Genomic DNA, 21517 nt, shown 5'->3' on the forward strand with positions numbered 1-21517 from the left:
GAGTGCCAAGTTCTATGCAAAATCCAAATATGTATTTATAAGAACAAAATAACATTATAAACAAGTATTCAACTCTATTTCTTTGCTTTATTGGATACCTATAACAATTGCTGTTATTTAAAAAAAATGTGAGATCTTAAAGCAGGTTAGATTTGACTTGGCCAGTTTTCATTACATCAGTCATGTTATAAAGTTATTCAACATATATATATATATATATATATATATATATATATATATATATATATATATATATATATATATATATATATATATATATATATATATATATATATATATTGTAATTCTGATAAAAACTAGCCAAGCCAAATCTAACCTACTTTAAGATCTCACATTTTTTTTAAATAACAGCAATTGTTATAGGTATCCAATAAAGCAAAGAAATAGAGTTGAATACTTGTTTATAATGTTATTTTGTTCTTATAAATACATATTTGGATTTTGCATAGAACTTGGCACTCATTTAGATCTCCATTCTTTTTGCGGCGAACCCCACAGCCAAGCATAATTTTTGTATTGAACTTGGCTCTCCTTTTTTACATTTATGTTTTTGATGGGATATCAATACTTTTTGTAAAGAAAACAAGGCAGGTATTGAGATTTAATGTTTTTTCTTGTGTTTCCGCCGCATGTTTTTTCACTTCTGTTCTTTGTATTAATTATGTGGTGCCGCGCGCCGCCAACGACACACCGTTGGCCGGTCGTTTAGCGCGTATTACAAGTTTTTTGTATGGGGACACCACTTATTTTTTGACTTAACTTTATTTTTATATTTCTTTTATATAGCAAATATAATAATACATATATTGGGATAGTTTCAAATATCTGCTTGTAACGGTTCCAACGCTACAATTAAAAAATATTTTTTTGTATGGGGACCCCCCCTATTTTTTACCTTTTTTTATTTTTAGATTTTTTCCTACGCTTACACACAATTACCGAGCTGGATTCCAAATTTCATCCTTCTAGGTCATCTGGAAGTAGGTTAGGTTTAGGTACTTATATGTCAGTCACAATAAAAAATGAATGACAATCATTTAATTCATCGTTGAGAAAGAAGCAGGATGAACATAAATGTAATAAAACAATAAATAACTAAATCGGTATTCGTAAGCGGTGCCTATGTTTATCTGTTGTACAGGAGCGCTTTTATGTAGATTTACTTCTCTTCTGTGTATAATTATGTGGTGCCGCGCGCCGCCGCCGCCGACGACAGCGACACACCGTTGGCCGGTTGTTTAGCGCGTATTACAAGTTTTTTGTTGACTTTATTTTATTTTTATATTTCTGTTATATAGCAAATATAATAATACATATATTGGGATAGTTTCAAAGATCTGCTTGTAACGGTTCCAACGCTACAATTAAATTATTTTTTTTGTAGGTCCCCATACAAAAAAAATATTTTTTTTTTAACCCTCCTATTTTATAACTTTTTTTAAATTTTAGATTTTTTCCTACGCTTGCACATAATTACCGAGCTGGATTCCAAATTTCATCCTTCTAGGTCATCTGGAAGTAGGTTAGGTTTAGGTACTTATATGTCAGTCACAATAAAAAATGTTTTTTTTGTATGGGGACCCCCCCTATTTTTTAACTTTTTTTTATTTTTAGATTTTTTCCTACGCTTACACACAATAACCGAGCTGGATTCCAAATTTCATCCTTCTAGGTCATCTGGAAGTAGGTTAGGTTTAGGTACTTATATGTCAGTCACAATAAAAAATGTTTTTTTTGTATGGAGACCCCCCCTATTTTTTAACTTTTTTTTATTTTTAGATTTTTTCCTACGCTTACACACAATAACCGAGCTGGATTCCAAATTTCATCCTTCTAGGTCATCTGGAAGTAGGTTAGGTTTAGGTACTTATATGTCAGTCACAATAAAAAATGTTTTTTTTGTATGGGGACCCCCCCTATTTTTTAACTTTTTTTTATTTTTAGATTTTTTCCTACGCTTACACACAATAACCGAGCTGGATTCCAAATTTCATCCTTCTAGGTCATCTGGAAGTAGGTTAGGTTTAGGTACTATAAGTCAGTCAGTCAGTCCCAAAATTTACGACTTTTTGACCTTCAGATCTTTATAACCGTTTGAGCTAGCTTCATGAAATTTAGGCTTCTAGATGTCCTTATGGATATAATTAAACACACGTAGTTTTATGTGTTTACGTTAAATATGTTTTGAGTTATAGAAGGGTCAAAAGTGGCACCAAGTGGTTCGTGTAAAGATACACTCGGCGCTGGCTAGCCAGTTCCTTTGCTTGAACTTGGCTTGACACGCTGCCGCGTGTCTAGATTTGAATACAAATCTGAGATAAGTATACACATTTTATAGTATGGTTAACTTGTTCGCGTCTTTCCTGTAGACATAGCAAAGTGAAGGAAATCTAAAGTTAATTTTTATGCTACAACCTTACAGGCGGGATACATTATTTCAGTACTTGAGACTCAATTAAGAAAAAAACCGGGCAAGTGCGAGTCGGACTCGCGCACGAAGGGTTCCGTACCATAATGCAAAAAAAACGGAAAAAACATGCAAAAAAAATACGGTCACCCATCCAAGTACTGACCACGCCCGACGTTGCTTAACTTTGGTCAAAAATCACGTTTGTTGTATGGGAGCCCCACTTAAATCTTTATTTTATTCTGTTTTTAGTATTTGTTGTTATAGCGGCAACATAAATACATCATCTGTGAAAATTTCAACTGTCTAGCTATCACGGTTCGTGAGATACAGCCTGGTGACAGACAGACGGACGGACGGACGGACGGACGGACAGCGAAGTCTTAGTAATAGGGTCCCGTTCTACCCTTTGGGTACGGAACCCTAAAAACGGGATACAGATGTACCAGAGTCGTTAACTTTTATCAGATAATACAGCTTCCGAATAAACGGTCTGTATACCTACACTAATTATATCAAACTTCAGATCAAAGATAACCGCCAACCAACTTCACAAAGCAATGTCCGACCGACTTATCGCAAATCGCCGAACAAATTGGAAAGGCGACAGCGTTCCGGACACGACCGGTTCCGACGGCCTTGAACTCGGCTGAAAGCGAACTTGAATTCACCAATTATGGTTTGTGATATAATGTCTTTGTTATGGTTATTGACGAAAAAGCGGCGGCGAAATCGCTTCCGAGTTCCGTTCATGTAAACATTTTTTTATTGTAGACTGCATTTTAAAGTTTTTCTCAATTTTTTGATGAAAATCGATACATGGCAAACAAAAAGCAAAAATGTTTAGGGATGACAGGTTCTACTAAAAGTCACGAGACTAATTCCATACATTATTTAAGTTCCAATTGGCGTTTTCTGAGCGTTTTATTTTATTTTTTGCCAGTTTCATATATACGGCGCGAATCGCGGCGCTAGCCGCCATAAGGTACCTTTTGCCGTGGAACGTCACATATCTTTACTATTTCATATCTAGTGAATCTCTAATTCGTTTCCCGAATCGAGCCGATTGTCAGGCCTATTCGGATTTCTTATCACAAGATCTTGAGGCGATTTAGAGATCAACTAGATCTACATTAGATATCGACTAGATGTGACTTGGGTATCTAAGTCATAACTTGTCGAAATCGTTCAAGAGGACCTCCAGAATCGCGGAAACGTCAAATTTGACATATCTATCTTACAAATATCTTTAAATTATCCGTATCGTAACTTGTTGAAGTCTAGTAGAAATCTAATTCATTTTCCGAATCGAGCCGTGTGACCTTTTTTGCCACTTTTGTGTTATTTTTACTCAGAATCACGAGCTCTTTTAATCCTAATGGGAGAAAAAAGGTCCCAGCGTTTTTTTCCTATTGTGTTACCATTTCCCCATGTATGTATTTCGGTTACAAAAAGGAAACTATAGGAGACTTTTTTTCTCCTATAAGGATGAAAAGGGCTCGCGATTATGACTAGAAATAACACAAAAGTGGTAAAAAAGGTCACAATATTTAAAAATGGCAAAAAATTAAAGAAACGCTCTTCCATCAACGATTGTCATCTTGACTAAGCCCCTTAAACTCTGTTGAAACTTGAAGCCGACAGTGAACTTGATTTAATGAATTTTGTATTGTGATATAATCGTTTCTTTGTTATGGTTATTGACTAAATTGAAACGGTTATCGACGAAATCGATTTTTAACTAGGTAACGGTGGGATTCAATGCAAAAAGTTTTTTATTTTTCAAAATTTGACTGTAGTTTTGTCTTTTTTATTAAGTTTTGTTTTTATTTTGCAGCAGCTATCTTATAACTTTAATTTCATATTTTTCTATGATTTTATTCATGAATAACAGTTTTTAGTGGGATTTAAAGTATTATCGTGGTGCATATCTACATTACATTTAGAAAACCATTAAAATCGAAAGCAGTTTTAAAAATAAGTATGTCAAACGATTAATTTCAATATCTCGAAATTGTCCTTGTAAATTAAAAATAGGCTCATCTCGAATTCTTTGCAATCTCAGGTTACGTTACTATGACCTTGACCTCTTGTCGAACTTCAGATGTTTATGTAAACTATTTGCGGTCACAACCACAATAGGCCGGTGACATAATTGTTCCTTTGTTATTTTTATCGTTTTCCGCTCGGCAACTAATGAACTAGATTGAACTAGGAATCCTCTAGACGGAGTTTAGAGCAATTATTTCATGAAACCGATGCTGCCAAAAATACGGGGGTGCGGGGGACGAGGTGAGCGAGTTCCCGTGCCGTGATTGGTCCATTCAAAGACACGGACGTCACACAAAGACACTTTTGACTCGAAAATGGAGTAAAACTACCGTATTTGTGGCAGAGGGGGTAGAGCTACTATGCTCAGTCTGGAGGATGTCTTGTCTGTGGATTGAACTATAGTACATTGTGCAATATGGGGCGTAAGTTGAATACTGCAAACGAGAGTAAGTTAAATCGCGACGGCTTGCCGGAGCGATTTATAGACTCGAGTTTGCAATATTATTACGCCCCGAGTTACACACAATGTTTTTCATCACACTTGCGATACAAAAATTAAGTATAGAGACAAAAAACTGTTAATTATGGCACTAGAAACTTCATAACTCCCTAGGGAGAACGCTTTTTCTATAACTCCCGCTAAACCTGCGTGCAATTCCACATTTACTGAGCGAGTGTGATGAAAACAATATTTCATTGACCACAGGTAGAGCTTATGTCTTTGCAATAAGGTTAACTGTCACTCTTTTTTTATTAATCTTATAGGAGGCAGAATTATACCAGCAGACTAATCATCCGATGGTAAGATAAAAATTACGGTTCGAAATCGAAAGACTAGAAAGGAATGTTAAATGGTTAAAAAAAGGATTTTTGCAATATTAATAGCAACACAATTGCGGTTCGGTAAGTTACCGGTTTTCTAGAACACGAGATACTTCAATAGACACAATTTAGATCAAGTATATTAGTTTAGAATCAGTTTAGTACCAGATTAGCATTAGACCTAAGATTAAAAAGAAGTAAAGATGTAACCATTCGGCAGCATTGTAAGGAAGATTTTATAATTATAAGTATTTAACCTCATAAGGCCCAATGTGCATTACAATGTACACTCCGATTCAATCGAATTAGAACCTTTCATAAACCAAATAAAGTAGCATTTCTTTTTCGTTCCAATTTACTTATAGTACAAGGTTCAAATTCAAATTGGAAAACTTTGTATGGTGGGTCTTACGAGGTTAAGATCCTACACCAGAACAGGCGACGCAGCAAAAACTGTTGTTGTTTAAATTCTTTTTAGTTTATAAGGTTATAATTATTGTGTGTATGTTAGTCTGCAAGGTATGTAGGTATCCGAGGGCCTTTGTCACCTGATATCGTATCACTATTTTGCTCACTTCATAGTTAAGGAAATTATTTAAAGATTTTACTATCAGACACTTCTGCGAAATATTAAACTAATCGAAAACACTACCTTCCTTTACGGATCTTATTATCTTTAAATAAACACAAAAAACGCCTTGTAACGCATCCATATTTCCCAATTTCCCACCCTCACAATAACTTCCCAGCGCGTAATATCACAAAATCCAGCGACATCAAAACAAAGAACTTGCTTAATTAATCAAAAACGTTGATAATTTACGACAATATCCGCGTGGACAAGGACTTTGCACAAAATGAACAAAAAACATTTCCTGGCAGGACACAGAAGCACTTTCAAATGTTCAGAAATAACCGACCGCTCCGATTACGAACTACGTAGTTCTTGCTATAGTATGGTTTCGTGAATGTAGATCAAAAGTAAATATTGTTAGTTCACAAAATAATGTAATAGGTACCTACACTCCGTTTAGAAGACAATACGTTTAAAAAAACAAATTTAACCGGTTTGCGAGACCGAAGTGATCCCATAAGTGTACCGCGAACAAAGTTTTGTGCGGTACACTAAAAATTGAATTGAATAATTGATTACATTACACGATTGTAATGTAATAATCAGACATCGTAAATTTTATAGCATTTTTTGTGCAGCGGAATGGTGTTAACGGAATTGGTATAAATAATTCCATCTGAAATGGTAAATTAAGGTTAATATTAAAGTAATTAACGCTAATTAATCATTAGGGTTGAAATTGTTTACACCAATTCCGTTAACACCACTCCGCTGCACCGAAAATGATATAAAATGTACGATATCTGGCAATTATTATTGACTTGGTTGGTGGATACGCATATGTTCAAGACAACAATTTTACCTACCCGATTAAAAAAAGACAAACCCTAGGTTTAACCGATTTAAACATGCTTAGAAATGTCAGGTGTGAAATACGTACTTCTTTTTTTATTTTCAGTACTTTGGACTAAGTTTTTCATCTGCTCTGCCATTGACTAATTTCGAAGTAAATAAAATGTGTAATTTCCTTTCCGTGTTCTCTATATTAAAGTCAATACTTATATTTTCACAATACGATGAATTTTACGTTAAATATAAGTTTCACAATATCCTACATAAATCTAACTAAACACGGAACGATAATTATTAACTGTGAAGCAATAATTTTAGACTAGTTGTTAAATATTTGCAATATCCTTTCAGCCATCGTAAACCTGATATTTAGTCTAGTGAACCGAAAAAAATAGAGTAGACTAAGTATTTAGAGTAGCATAGTTATATGCTAATTCGTGCATTGTATGGTTAAACCGGATACCACTAATCGGCAGGTTGTAAATGCGAGGATTGATTTAAGTTCCAAAAGTGAACTACTTTTGGCATGTAACTTTAGATATAACTTAATTAGTTTTAATAGTAGTTCAAAAAAGTTTAATGTACATTACGCTACAACTAATGTGTTATTCATTAATACTACATATTTAACGTTTAAATATTGACAAAGCACTGATTCAAAGCCCCATTTGAAACATCTGTATGTAAACTTTTTACACCAATTTGTGTAAATATAAAGCTACTTAGTATGGAACTGTAGATATATTATGATAATATATGTTATATTATGATAATATATGTTATATTATGATAATATAAAATATATGTTTTGCTAAATTAGGTACGTGAAGCAGAAATTTGTAGTGAATTAATTAGCGTAAATTTAACTTTTATGTATTGACATAACACTGATGCTTCATAGTAAACAATTATACAAGTTTATGTTGGATTAATTAGATGTTAATCGATGTATAATCCATCATGTAAGAACGAAAGAAAACCGAATACATTTACCGACCAAATGATATCTGGGTCGTTTATGAATACTGGATACTAAGGTAGTATTAATTACAAGAAGTATTTGATTACAATGTATCAAGTATAACAAAATGAATAAATTACTGACTAATTTGATAAAAAGGAATTATTGCAATGTAATTATTTATATCGTAGGTATTTATAAAACTTATTAATTAAACACGACGTATAAAAATAAATGAAACGAAAACCGAATAGTAAATAAACAAACGCGACCGAGTTTTTTTTAACGAACGCACGAGGCGTCTGCCCCCTGTCCGAACGCCGGCCAAATACAAGGACTCCACACACACCGCGCGCTGCGTTTTTCCCGCCACAGCGAAGCGGGGTCATAGCGAAAGTCACTCCAAATATCCTAGTATAAAAACACAGAACACCAACCACTCTGCATCCAGTCATTCCCGACTCGAACAACACACAAGAGGCACAATGAAAATAGCGGTGAGTGCCAAGTGCAAAGTGACAGTGCAAAGTGACTTCAAAGTGTCCCAAAGTGATGGATTGTACAAACAAAAGTGCCGTGCGTGAACTTTAACTGTGTGACAGTTTTATATCGGCTTATGTCGAGAAGCTATTACGCGTTAAAGTTAGTTCACTTCGTTGCTGAAAACGAAAGTGACACAAATCGAAAAAAAAAAAATCTGTCATGACTTATTTTGAAATGTGTCATTGTTGTGTTTAAGTAACGAATGTGAACTACGCACGCATTTTTGTTGTGTTTTACTCATAAAAGTGGATAATGGGATGTGATGAAGTCAAATTGCTTAAAATCACTAAACTAACATCAAAACCAATATCAAATCATTTGAATAACGATTAGAATAAAGATATGAATAATAGTTAAGTTTTATGTGACTGTTAAACAACCAAGAATCATCATTTATGACGTACTTAACAAATCAATTAAACACGAATTAAAATTGCTTAATGATAATAATGATAAATGTAGCCTTTGCCTCATTTATAACATTTAAAACAAAGGTTCTAATGTAAGTGGTATATTAGCACAACCATTCTAATAAAAGGTCAGGTACATTTTCCTGTATAAGGGCTAAGAACGTGTTAACAATTGCTATTTAGGGCACGATTTAGGACAAAGTTGAAGAAGAATTTTATTCTTCTTGATTTGAATTTCAAAATCCCTACAACAATATTTTAAATACCTTTACATCATTGAAGCTATTTAAGAAATACAGTTAAGTACATTTATTTTTGTTAAGTAAAGAATAATGATCGCTAGAAAAAGTAAATATGGAAAACGAGCCATAATATTGTTTACAATTTTAAAACAATCACTAAAAAGTATTTTCCTGCTAAATTAAAAAAGTTTCTTTTAAATTTATTGAATCAAAAATTTTGTCTATGAAAGGATGTCCTTGCTTATTTTATTACTATTTATGTCCCATATCGATTAAGCATTGCGATCGATCATTTATATTTCTGTTTAAGTTCTCAATATATCGTAATCGTACGAAAGCAAACTTTCCGCATAATATTACAAACATAGTACCTAGTAGAGAATGTTGTCACTGCTAGTATATCCTCTCTAAGAACAAATTAAATTACTTTCTATGGAAATATTTTAATTTATCTTTTTTCCTAGTAGACACACTACTATTTAAACTACATATAAACCGAAATAAATGTCGAAAACGAAGGGAAAAATGACCAGAGCTGGAAACGAACCAGCGTTCCCAGTTTACCGGGCAGTAACGACGGACACTGCTCTAGGAAACGACGGAGGGACGGACGGTTTTGCTAATTTTTCCCTTCATATATGACATTTATTTCGGTTTATACAAGTATATCAATCACTATTACTAGAACACACAGCAGATAGTACAGAAGATTAGAACAAGAACTAGCAAAGAACTCTAAAGCTTTACCAATTACCAATATAGCAACAAATTAGCAGAATGATTGCGTCACAATAGTTCGAACGGGTTTGGCTAGGAAGCGGTAGGGAATGTACTGTTACATGACCACATGAGAGCCTGATAGTTAAATAACAAGGGATAGGTGTAACGGCGGAGGACGTAATAGGTCAGGAAAAAATGTTGATATAGTTTGTCAAAGGACTGTCTCATTTCAATCATAAACAGAGAATCATACTATTTTTGCCTTACACTAGTACTAGCACCCAAAAGAATAGGATGAGTATAGTTTTCCTGGTTCTTACTGACTGACAAATTGGTTTGACAATACTGAAATAATTTATCAGATAAATTTAATTAAAATTATAGATATACATTTATACTTTGTACATTTTTCGCCACTGTTTGTCTTCTCTGTAGTCTATCCATTGTATCTTTTGATGTACTGTTTGTTGCAAAAAAAAACACTTGACAGAGAAATATTCAGATACCGAGCTAAGTCAATATTAAAAAGTGCATAAAATACTAATTTTCACGTTGTTTATTAGTTTATGGTTTATTAGGCAAACGTTAAAAATACTAATAAGTTAATAACGTCTATTTTTAAATTAAATAAAATACTGATTTGTCTAACAATGGGTCGTCACGTTAGAGTAATCTTCTCTAAAATAAGATTACCATATCCGTAATTAATTCAAAATGTGACCGTTAAAACACTTAATCAAATACTTGCAATTTAAATTAGATGGCAAAGTGACAGCTAAAAATAGTTAGCTTGGAACTTAGTTGCGAAACCGAATAGCGATGAGATATCCTGAATAACCCTGCTCACCTTAAAAGGCCCAAGTGATTAGACAGAACTAATATGACTTAAGTCTGAATAACGACTTATTTCAAAAAGAGCTTTATTACTAAGACACCAAGTCTCAAAGTAATTATCCAGAAGTCACACTTAGAACTTTTATGTTTTAATGTGAAGTCCCGATCTAGTCAGTCTAGTCGACTTAACGAGAAAAACACGCAATTTTCTTACGAATGGGCGGAATTAAATATTCTAGGCCTGAGGAAATTATTGTAATTGGGAACTGGTTTGATACCTGATAAACAGCTAGATTTCATGTCAAAACTCCTTTATTAAAACAGAAAAATTATAAAGGGTGTAATTTTTACTGATTCTTGTATCTCACATGTATGTTGTCATAAATTGCGTCAATTACACTAGAACTATGATTAAATAACCTGCTATTGAAATATAATGATACATCAAAAGTGACGAACCTTGCAAACTGCAATATAAATATAGACACAGGCAATTTATTACAGTTTTTGCCGTAATTAAATGTAGAATATGCAAATCCGTAACAAGCTTGCAGTGACCTATTATAAGGCAGTTAGTCAGTTAGGTAAGTACTGTAAGCACTATAAGTAGCCATGCATTGCGACAACGAGAAGAAACACTATCCCACGGACGGTGACCTCGTTCAAATATCGAATTCCGCGTCTGTGTGAATATATTGTTTTATCTGATTCACGAATCGATTTATCGATATTAAAATTAAGTTTGAATAACAAAGCAATTAAAATATGAATATAAAACATGACAGCTTAAAAAGATCCCGATTAATTAACTTTCAATCACCTTCATCAAGAGGAAATAATGATACTTTACATTAGTAAAATTAAAATACAGGTAGGTACATATAAGAATAGTGTGAATAGAACAAGAAAAAAAAAAAGAAATATCCAAAACATAAAAGAGGTTAAATAGAATCCAGAAAGTGTTCTGAATAGTAACATGGTTTATGACCGTTATAACATACATAATAACCTGATGTCATCTACACGTCCAAAGAATCACAAATGATTTTCACTATCGTTAAGAATTTACGAGCAGTTTTCACTTCGGATGTGATACAAATTTAGAATTTAGAATAACGGTGTCTTAAAAACATTGTGAATGTTCTTCAGTTACGTGTCGTTACGCGTTTTTTGAATACGATTAAGGCATTATAAGTTACGTTTAACGCATTGGTAATCAATAAAGATTATTCGCAGGAACGCATAATACTTGACAACTAATTTAAATATCCTAGTTTTTCAAATTAATCCATATTTATGTATTTGAAATAACTGGAAATAAAACAGGTTCAACCTGACTGATTACACTTCTTTGCAAACTAAAAGTAATTAACGACATTTAAACCAGGTAGTCGTAACTCCACAGGACCTAAGCTACAAGCATTTATAAAATAGGTATTTTATGCTAATTATAACCGTTTAATAGCATCTAAAACGGCAATTAGTTTTACAAAACAAGCATTAATTCTAAATCTGTACGTAGATCGTATCAATGCAGAACAAAGTTAGATAAAAGCTATATAAAAGCACAGATAAAGTAAATCCCACAATGTCGTGACGCGAGCCCTGGGAGCGTTACCCAACCTGCCTTGTAATGTCAACTTGAAAAGCAACTGTCAATTTGAGACAATGGGAAATCCACTATTCCATTGTTTTGTGACATATTTCGATTCCGAGGCACACTCGTAAAGGTTCGGTAAAGGGTATAGCAAAGCCACTCCAAAAAATAATACGTTAATTTTTTTATCATACTTCACTACAGTTTACATATTTTCAACAGTTTTTGGTTTCTTTTTGTTACTAAGTTCGCATGTTTGCCATTAAAGATGGAGACATTTTTAGAAACGCAGTTTTGTAAACAAAATTAATAATGCATTACCAATAGTAGGTTAATAGATTGTTCGAACATCTTGCCCTAAGCATAATATGATTATTTCTGAAGTTACACCATAATTCAAATATGTGGTAACTAATACATTCATGATTATAATTATGAATCAAATGACGAAGTCATCCTCGGCAAGGTTATTGATTGCATAAAGAGAGACGAGCAATTTGATAATATACCAATATGGGTATTAGGAAATGGAACTAGGCCACTGTCATGTGACTGTCAAAACTGACACTACTATATTATTACCTTACAGAATTTGTTGGTTTGCTATAATCTACACATCGATTATGCAATCTAAGTGTACAAATCTGTTTTGTATTCAATATCAAGAAAATCTAATGTTGTAGGTAACATAATACCCATACATTGTAATGTTATGGTTAATACTATTGTAAGTTTATTGTCCTTTTCTTCAAATGGGCTTACAAATGGCTACTTTGACTCCACCGTGTTTTCTCGATTTTGCAACAAAATCATGTCGGTGAAACATGACATAATTAATTCATAACATTACAAGTTACATTGATTCTCCCTATTTTACCCATGAGAGAGCATTGCAATACATTCAGTTAGGTTCAAAACAGCGTATAAGCATTTATAGGAATGTAGACTTACACCCTATTAGTTTCAACTGCGCAGGAGTACGCAAGACATGGCAAACTTCGCGCCGCTGCAACGCATGCGCGCTGACTCACGACCAATTGCGAATCGGTGCAAACTCAAACAATACAAAACAAACATCAATATTTGCATGTTGAATTATGTGAAAACTTTGGGAATAGAGTGACCGATTTCTAAATAAGTCTTTTCACGATAGTTAAGCACGCACTCATGTTTTGGTCATGTTGTGAAGATTTTTTGCCTATTTATACTAAAGCTTCGTAAAATTAATTGTCTATTGTTAAATTATTGAGAATGCGTGATTTAAGTCATTATCCGTGTAATGAATTATAGGAATTTGAGGAAATTAATCACGCATGCAACATGCACTACCGTTTTATGATACTTTAAGTCACGGTCTGTCTGCTTATTTGACCTTTATGCAACATCATTTAACAGTCTTGTATCATCATGTTTAACCATTATTTCGTCATTTAAGCAAATCCTAGAATGCGTTAAGTCTTTGTTAAATTTAACGGATACTTAAAGCAAGGTTCCATTACTTAGTTTAACTATCCGGTTAAACTCTGTAACGAATGCACACGGATTTACAAGTACCGTTTTTGTTGTATTTACAAGGAAGCCAGTTACGATGTTCGCTTTCCACGCTTTTTTAATTGAATGAAACGCATTACGAGTGCCTATCCGTTATTTAAGCGTTTATCGAATGTAAACGATACATTAAGTCAGATATCTGGTTATTAGTCAGGCTAACGAGCAGGTTATGGTCATTTAACGGTAGCGACAAACACTTCATTAATATCATGAAGTTGTAAAGGAAAGGCATGATAATCAGTATCTTTATTTAATGATGAAGCGAGTGGAGTTTTACCAAGATTAGGTATCCCTGTTTTCAGGATTCCATTGAGGTGTAATTGATTTTCTTCTTTCTTTCCAGATCTGTTTAGTTTTCCTGCTGGTAGCAGCAGCTGCTGCCAGTGAGAAGAAGACTACAGAGAAAAAGGCAGAGCCTTTGGACAAGAAGTTGGACAAACGTGGTCTCCTGAACCTCGGTTACGGATACGGCATCAGCGGCCTTGATATCGGCCACATCGGCAGCTCTCACGGAATCGGTGGCGCTTACAACTTCATCGACGAAGGCGCCATCGCCCAACACGGCTACGGTATCCCTCTCGGTGAACACACCGATGTGACCAGGACCATCACTCTGGTCAAGGGTGTACCCGTCGCCTACCCGGTCGATAGACCAGTGCCATATCCCGTTGAGAGGCACGTGCCATACCCCGTCAAGGTCCCCGTCCCCCAGCCGTACGAGGTCGTCAAACACGTGCCAGTTCACGTGAAGGAGTACGTCAAGGTCCCAGTCCACGTCCCCGCTCCGTACCCGGTAGAGAAGAAGGTGCCCTACCCCGTCCACGTGCCCGTCGACAGGCCCTACCCCGTCAAGGTGTTGGTGCCTCAGCCCTACCCCGTCGAAAAGCACATCCCTTACCCGGTCAAGGTACCCGTGCCGCAACCCTACCCCGTGGAGAAACACGTGCCATACCCCGTTGAAGTTAAAGTACCAGTGCCCCAGCCCTACCCAGTCGTGAAACACGTCGGCTACCCCGTCAAAGTGCCCGTCGACAGGCCTTACCCCGTGCACGTACCTGCCCCTTACCCCGTTGAGAAGCCCGTGCCAGTAGCTGTTCCCGTTGAGAAGCCCGTCGCCTACCCCGTGCACGTTCCCGTCGACAGGCCTTACCCCGTCCCAGTCGAGAAGCCTTACCCCGTGCCCGTGAAGGTGCCCGTCCCTGAGCCTTACCCAGTGTACAAGCACGTCCCGTACGCGGTCGAGAGGCCCGTCGCCTACCCCGTCAAGGTCCCCGTCGACAGGCCCTACCCCGTCCATGTTGAGAAGCACATCCCCATCGCTGTGGAGAAGCCCTACCCCGTGCCCGTGAAGGTGCCCGTATACCTCAACAACGAGCACTACGACCATTCCCACAGTCACCTCAACTACGGAGGCTCATACTACGAGCACTAAGTGCTTTAAACTAAATAGGTTAAGGTCCATCTCAGCGCCCAGCATGGCCGGGACACCAGCAACAAAAATTTTTGTATATTTATAACGTCATACGTCATACGAGCGTCGTGTAGCTAGTGATACAAGGTTACCATTTCTAAGTTAAGACTGTAAAATAAGGAAAACAGAAAATAAAAAATTGTAAAAATAATTTTTGTTTCCATTTTAGAGTAAGGAAGTGAGTGTAAAGATAGAATTGTCGACTTGACCTTCGCGGTTCGGCGGGCGATTGTATAATATTTTGAATGGTAGGAACGACCGTGCATTGTTGAACACAGTAACAACAGATTGAGAAAAGACACAATGACCACTTAGAACGTGAACTCAAGCAATAGGCATAACCAAAAAAGCTTTCATAACGATATATATACACAGAATGCATTGATTACAATCTGATCAAAATAATAGTAAGAATGAGAGCGAAGTTCAATATTAAGAATATGTCTTATGAATTGACCGACATCATAATAAAATTGACATCTAAATGGGTGACAAGTTGTAATGATATTTAGAAAATCAGATACTTCGAACAAATTGTGGCAAGAGACATAAACTTAGCTCGTTTTTACTGGTACTTATATTTATTAGAAGCGCATATTATGTCAAACTTATAAAACCAGAAATTTAAACGGAAATTTGCATTTAGCATAAAAATTCAAATAGATTGTATTTAACCAAATATATAACTAGTATGTGAAAGTTTCTAGCAAATACTTTTATATGGCTTTATTATGATTTCATAAATCCTCAATTATTTTGATCAATCTGAATTACCTACCTGGACATTTGAATTAGTCAATTTCCTTTCCATGATCGAGTATAAATCAAGTAGTCTTTCAATAACAAGTTATACTGCATTGCACAACAAACATTCATTTCTAGAACAAGAAATATAACAACTGCATTTTCTAGAAAACTAGTCGTTAATTACGTAATTAGGAAGTTTTCCTAAACTTTGCAAAGAATATTATGTATTTGTGTACAAAAAAGAGTTTATTACTCTAACTACCAACAAAGAAGAAATATAAAATAAAAATAACTATTAAGATTTTCTTCCGTTATTGTCAACACATTTTCAAACATAGTTTTATTAAGATAATATTTACTCAGCAGTTAATAATACTTTTTAATAAAATACTATCTTTCGATTTAAGCTTTTAAAACATAAAAATAGATTCTAAATCAGTACCCTAGTGTAAATGTCATTCGATAGCGTGACGTGATATAGCGTTTGCGTTAAGTGTCATTTTGTATGGGCGTTTTGAGTTTCCAAAACGTCCCGCTTGGCGCGCTGTTCAAAATCCCATACAAAAATAGACATAACGCAAACGCGAACGCACGTCACGATATCGAATTAAATTTACACTAGGGGTTCTGAGCTAAATGGGTTTTTTAAACAAAGTAATACTATTATACCATTATTGTACTAACCATTTAATATTTACAATGACCCAAAAAATTCCCTAAAGTCACTAGTCAGCAACACAGTTCCAGTTTTACCATTATAAAAGACCTTAAACGCAAATATGCCTTTTTAAGCTACATGTCGCATTACTCGCATTTCAACAAGTTCAACATGTACATCCACTGACAAAAGTATATACCTTATTACCAACACATAAGGTCCAGTAAAGGTCGAATAAGAGTTGTTATTAAGCATTGCATGCAATAGTTTGTGAAACGTCTGCTAAATTTGGTAACCTTGTTATGTTCTTATGGCTATTATAAGGTCATTTTATGGTCAAATTGTGGCCTGGGAATGTTGCTGCAAGAGTGGCGAGTAATGGTGGTATGTCAGGTTAGTGAGACGGATATTTATAATGTTTAACGGTAACCTACGAGATAAATGATGATTAAAAAGAACTATAGCGGAGATATAATATATTTTAATTACTTTATATTTGTCAGTAATCTTATAAAAGCGAATGTTTAAAGATTGAAAAATATTTGTAATTATTTGCTTTACCAACTTGGAGCGGTGCAAAAAAACTACTTACCTACATTAAACTATTGTTGCACAATTTTGTCAGGCCAATCTTTATCTTATCATTTATCTCGTTTATCAGTTTTATCACGTAATTTATTCGCAAAAACTTCGTGTTAACGAGCAATCACATCCATCACCAATCGTAATCATTTTAGATCACGCCAAAAAAAGATGCGATACTCGTCAGCTCTAAATAGTTTACTTACTTACTTACTTCGCTGGCTCTGCGACCCGAAGTGGATCTTGGCCTCCGACACTAGATTTCGCCATTCGTTCCTATCCTGTGCGATCTGACGCCATTCAGCCGCTTGTATGCCACACAGGTCTTTCTGGACCTCGTCGATCCATCGGTACCTAGGCCTTCCGACCGGACGTCTCCCAGTTGGTCGCCCCAGATAAGCTCTTTTGGCCGCACGATCCTCTCCCATCCTCTCCACATGGCTGAGCCAGGGAAGTCGAGCAGCCTTGCTCTCGCCGATGATGTTGGGCTCGCCCACCAGTTCTTCCACCTCCAAGTTCCTCCTCACTCTCCAAGAGCCATCCTCACGTCTTGTAGGGCCTAGGATCTTTCTAAAGATCTTCCTCTCTGCCACCAGTTTGTTTTGTTTTGTTTTGTTAAATAGTTTAACATAAATATTTTTGATATACTTAACCTCAAACTTATTTAGGCGTAGGTTTTAATGCTATAAAAGGATTTTCTGTAAGATTTTTTAGTATTAACTATCAGCGAAATTAATTATGTACATCGTGATAACGTGTGACGTCGCGTCGTCGCGAAAAATAAGTCGTACATTTTTTTATACAATGCGTAAAAGTGTGTTTATTAGGGTCTAAACTACCTGCCTTGAAAATGTTCAAATATTCACTCTATAGGTACATACCTAGAAAATTATGAAATATGAGTTAGTTTCAAATATTTTTGGTTTTCTGCAATGCTAGTTAGTTAGAATAAGAGAATAACAAACCTCATGTTAACAACAACGAAGACAGGTATGCGATGTAAGAAGATAATTTTAAAAGTGTTTACTCTGATCCCTTAAAAAAAAACTTTAAGTATATTTAAAATACCTAAAACAATAATTAAATTACCTGACTTTATCCAAAAATCTCCACGTCTATCATACAATCCATCTACAGAATTACCCCATATACCCACCGCACATTACTACATTCAAAACAAAGCCTTATTGTACTATTGTTAACATACTCACACGCACACATACACTTGAGGAAAAAAATAGTGTTGCAAAAAATAATTACAATCTGTTACAGCTATTACAGTATGTTTTCTCGTCGGTTGACAGTCGCATGGTTATTAATGATTATAGTTTTTGAAGTTATGGCACCATAGTGTAATAATGAGTCATAAATGTGTCGACGCATTTGACAATGCACTATATTTTTGTTACATTTCTTAAACAAAAACTCAATCATTTTACATATATCGAGGTTAGTTTAATATTTACAGAGCTTTCTGAACTTATTTGAAGGCAGGAAGGAATGTTCGTCGGTTTAATACCTATAATTAAAACGAAGTTATGAAGAAACATTAATAACTATATTTATTTTACACATATTTAATTAATTGTTTACAATAAAAAACCATGCGATATATTGTTATAGCATAGAATACTAGACTTATTGCCATTTATGCTAAATAGCACATTTTAAATTTTTTATTAGTATACGTGTACAAAACAGAACATCGTCAACAATTCCTCACAACATTAAAAAGAATAAAGCCCGATGCAATGTCCTCAAGTGTAAGAAAAAATCTCAAATTGATAACATTTAAAAATGTTAAAAACAACGAATGTATCTAAGATTTCCCAACTCATTTCAACTTGTGACATCTCATACACTAGTGCGAATATCCCAAATATTTTAATATCAAGGTAAATGGCCCAAAGTGTACCTTATTAACGAGTTTTAACTTTAACATTACTTCATAATGGCAATATTTCGTAAAACAGTTGACGACCACTACTTGGATTATAATTCGGTTTCAGTAATTCTTTTGTTTTTGTAAAATTTTATAATTTAATTATGAAGTAAGCCAATTATTTAACGCAGTGATTCATTTACTGTAATTTCGTGTAACAGTTATGTAAGTATGTAGAAAAACTTATTTATTGTGACACACATTATTACAAACAAAATTCAAATTAAGTAAATTAATATTAAACACAATAAACTTTACGCGGGTCATATAATTACGTGTCCCTTTGATTTTATTTTAGATAATATTTAAATAACATTTGTTTGACAGAGGTCTAAATTATAACCTTCCTTTTTAATTAAGTCTAAATTTTCTATATTTCCCATTCCTTAAAATTAAATAACAACGCCATCTATCCAACTAGAAAAGCAAACTATAAGCACGTTACCTTTAGATCGATGTGAAGGTTTAGAATGTATTGTGTAGGTTCTAGTTCGCACGTTCACCGATAGAGGGCCGAATGTAAACAATAGGATTGATCTATTGCATAGCTCTGGAGGCTTATTCCAATTGTAATAACCGGTTATGAATTTGATTTGGATGGTGGTAGAGACTTTTTTCAATCAGAAATTTCACTTGCAACAGTTGACTGATCATATCCATAACGAATAACCCTACGAAATAGTCTACGCTTCATGTTTTATAACTTAGAAACCCTGAAATATTTATTAAAGGGTTCTTTGTATTTTGTTACTATTAACCATTAATTTTTGAACACGATTTTGTCCTCAAAAATACAGCCTACATTTTGACAACTCGCTGAAAATTTACGAGTTTCGTTGAACACATAAAAAAATAGGGATTTCACAAATATAACCCATTTTCTACTAAAAATATAAGTAGTAAGTAGTGTTACTATAACTCTTTTACATTTGAGCCCCAGAGGCGAAGTTGGCTATTTTGACAGTAAAAAACAAATGAATGAGATAACTGACTAATCTTCAACCTTATTTCTATAACATTAAGGTCTACTGTTAACAAACTAACTGTAACAACATTTACACCCATTAGATGCCTTTGCCAGTACACACACCTTTAATTACCTACTCCTTTGAAAATCACAATTCAACTTTACCTCAATCTTAATAAAGTTTATTTTTGAATGTCATCGTCATTTCTATACTCAGGTGTATAGCTCTTAAAGTAAAAGAATAAGAGTGGTTTCGATTGGCCGAGCTAAACGAAGTGGTTAACGTACTGTTTATAAGTTTTATTGTTAAAATGATTACAGAATGAGTTACTGTTACTACTTTTGACTGTAATTAGTGAATGTTGCAAGCTGATCTAGATATGATACGTAATTATATTTAGCACTTGTAGTCATCATGAATGTAGAATAGAAATTGTGTGTTTATTAAATTTTTTATGTAAATTTTGATGAAAATATATCTTGATTATGAACAATGAGTTATTGTGAGTAAGATAAGATATATATGACTGAAACATTTATAGCGTGTATTTAACTATTTATATGCAGTAATAAACACTTGAAAAAACCGGGCAAGTGCGAGTCGGACTCGCGCACGAAGGGTTCCGTACCATAATGCAAAAAACGGCAAAAAAAAACGACGACGTTGCTTAACTTCGGTCAAAAATCACGTTTGTTCTGTGGGAGCCCTACTTAAATCTTTATTTTATTCTGTTTTTAGTATTTGTTGTTATAGCGGCAACAGAAATACATCATCTGTGAAAATTTCAACTGTCTAGCTATCACGGTTCGTGAGATACAGCCTGGTGACAGACGGACGGACAGCGGAGTCTTAGTAATAGGGTCCCGTTTTACCCTTTGGTAATGGAACCCAAAAAGCAGTTATAGAATTACATACACTACTTTTAGGCCAATCAAATAAGATTCAAACAAGCGTTTTGAGGAATTAATTCCCAGCAAGCTGGAAATCATTTTAGTACCTTCTGTCAATTGTAGGTATGGTGCGGGAATGAGAAGACGGATTTGAGTCGAAAATTGCCAAAAATGCGAGCGAACGGTATACGTGTGTGCTTCGTTAAGGTGCAATGGCGACTAGAGGTCAAACGGTGCACACATGCATACCACTTCCTTCACATTTCGCTTTATTATAAAAAAACTGTTTCCTTAACTAGGTTCACAGATGGCGCTACAGGTAAGTTACTTTAGAATATTTATATTAATGTTTTTACATGATAAGTATGTATATATAAAACTATTATTATTTATAGTAGATTTTAAGTATCTAGCTGTTTTTATGGAAGTTCTTAACAAGGTATTTCGAGCCTTATCCCACACAGGTACATATGAGTTTTCTAGCGTCAACATCCTCCCCCCTAGTGCAGCCCTAGCTGCACTCATCTCCCATGGGAACCAGTGCGACGCGTGTGGCAGGTCGTTTCAGTGTTGCAGATTTTGTTCTCACTGCAACTACCCTTACTCGGCCGTCTTTGCCTGCGAATGTCTCTTCTATTACGCCTCGTGGCCATACATTTCTGGGGCCGTCAGG

The 21517-nt window shown here is 34.8% G+C and overlaps 2 protein-coding genes across 2 annotated transcripts in view; one reads left to right on the forward strand and one right to left on the reverse strand.

Annotated features, from left to right (window-relative positions):
- The window catches only part of LOC134791989 (angiotensin-converting enzyme), a 223408-nt gene that overhangs the window by 71540 nt on the left and 130351 nt on the right, over positions 1–21517 (reverse strand). The window lies entirely within an intron of this gene.
- LOC134791958 (uncharacterized) lies at positions 7970–15208 on the forward strand. The gene is made up of 2 exons (XM_063763052.1): positions 7970–8186; positions 13930–15208. Exons 1-2 carry the CDS (start codon positions 8175–8177, stop codon positions 15016–15018), a joined length of 1101 nt encoding a protein of 366 aa, XP_063619122.1. The 5' UTR covers positions 7970–8174; the 3' UTR covers positions 15019–15208.

Source organism: Cydia splendana, chromosome 7 (genome assembly GCF_910591565.1).
Source record: "Cydia splendana chromosome 7, ilCydSple1.2, whole genome shotgun sequence".
In the NCBI taxonomy this organism is placed as follows: Eukaryota; Metazoa; Arthropoda; class Insecta; order Lepidoptera; family Tortricidae; genus Cydia; species Cydia splendana.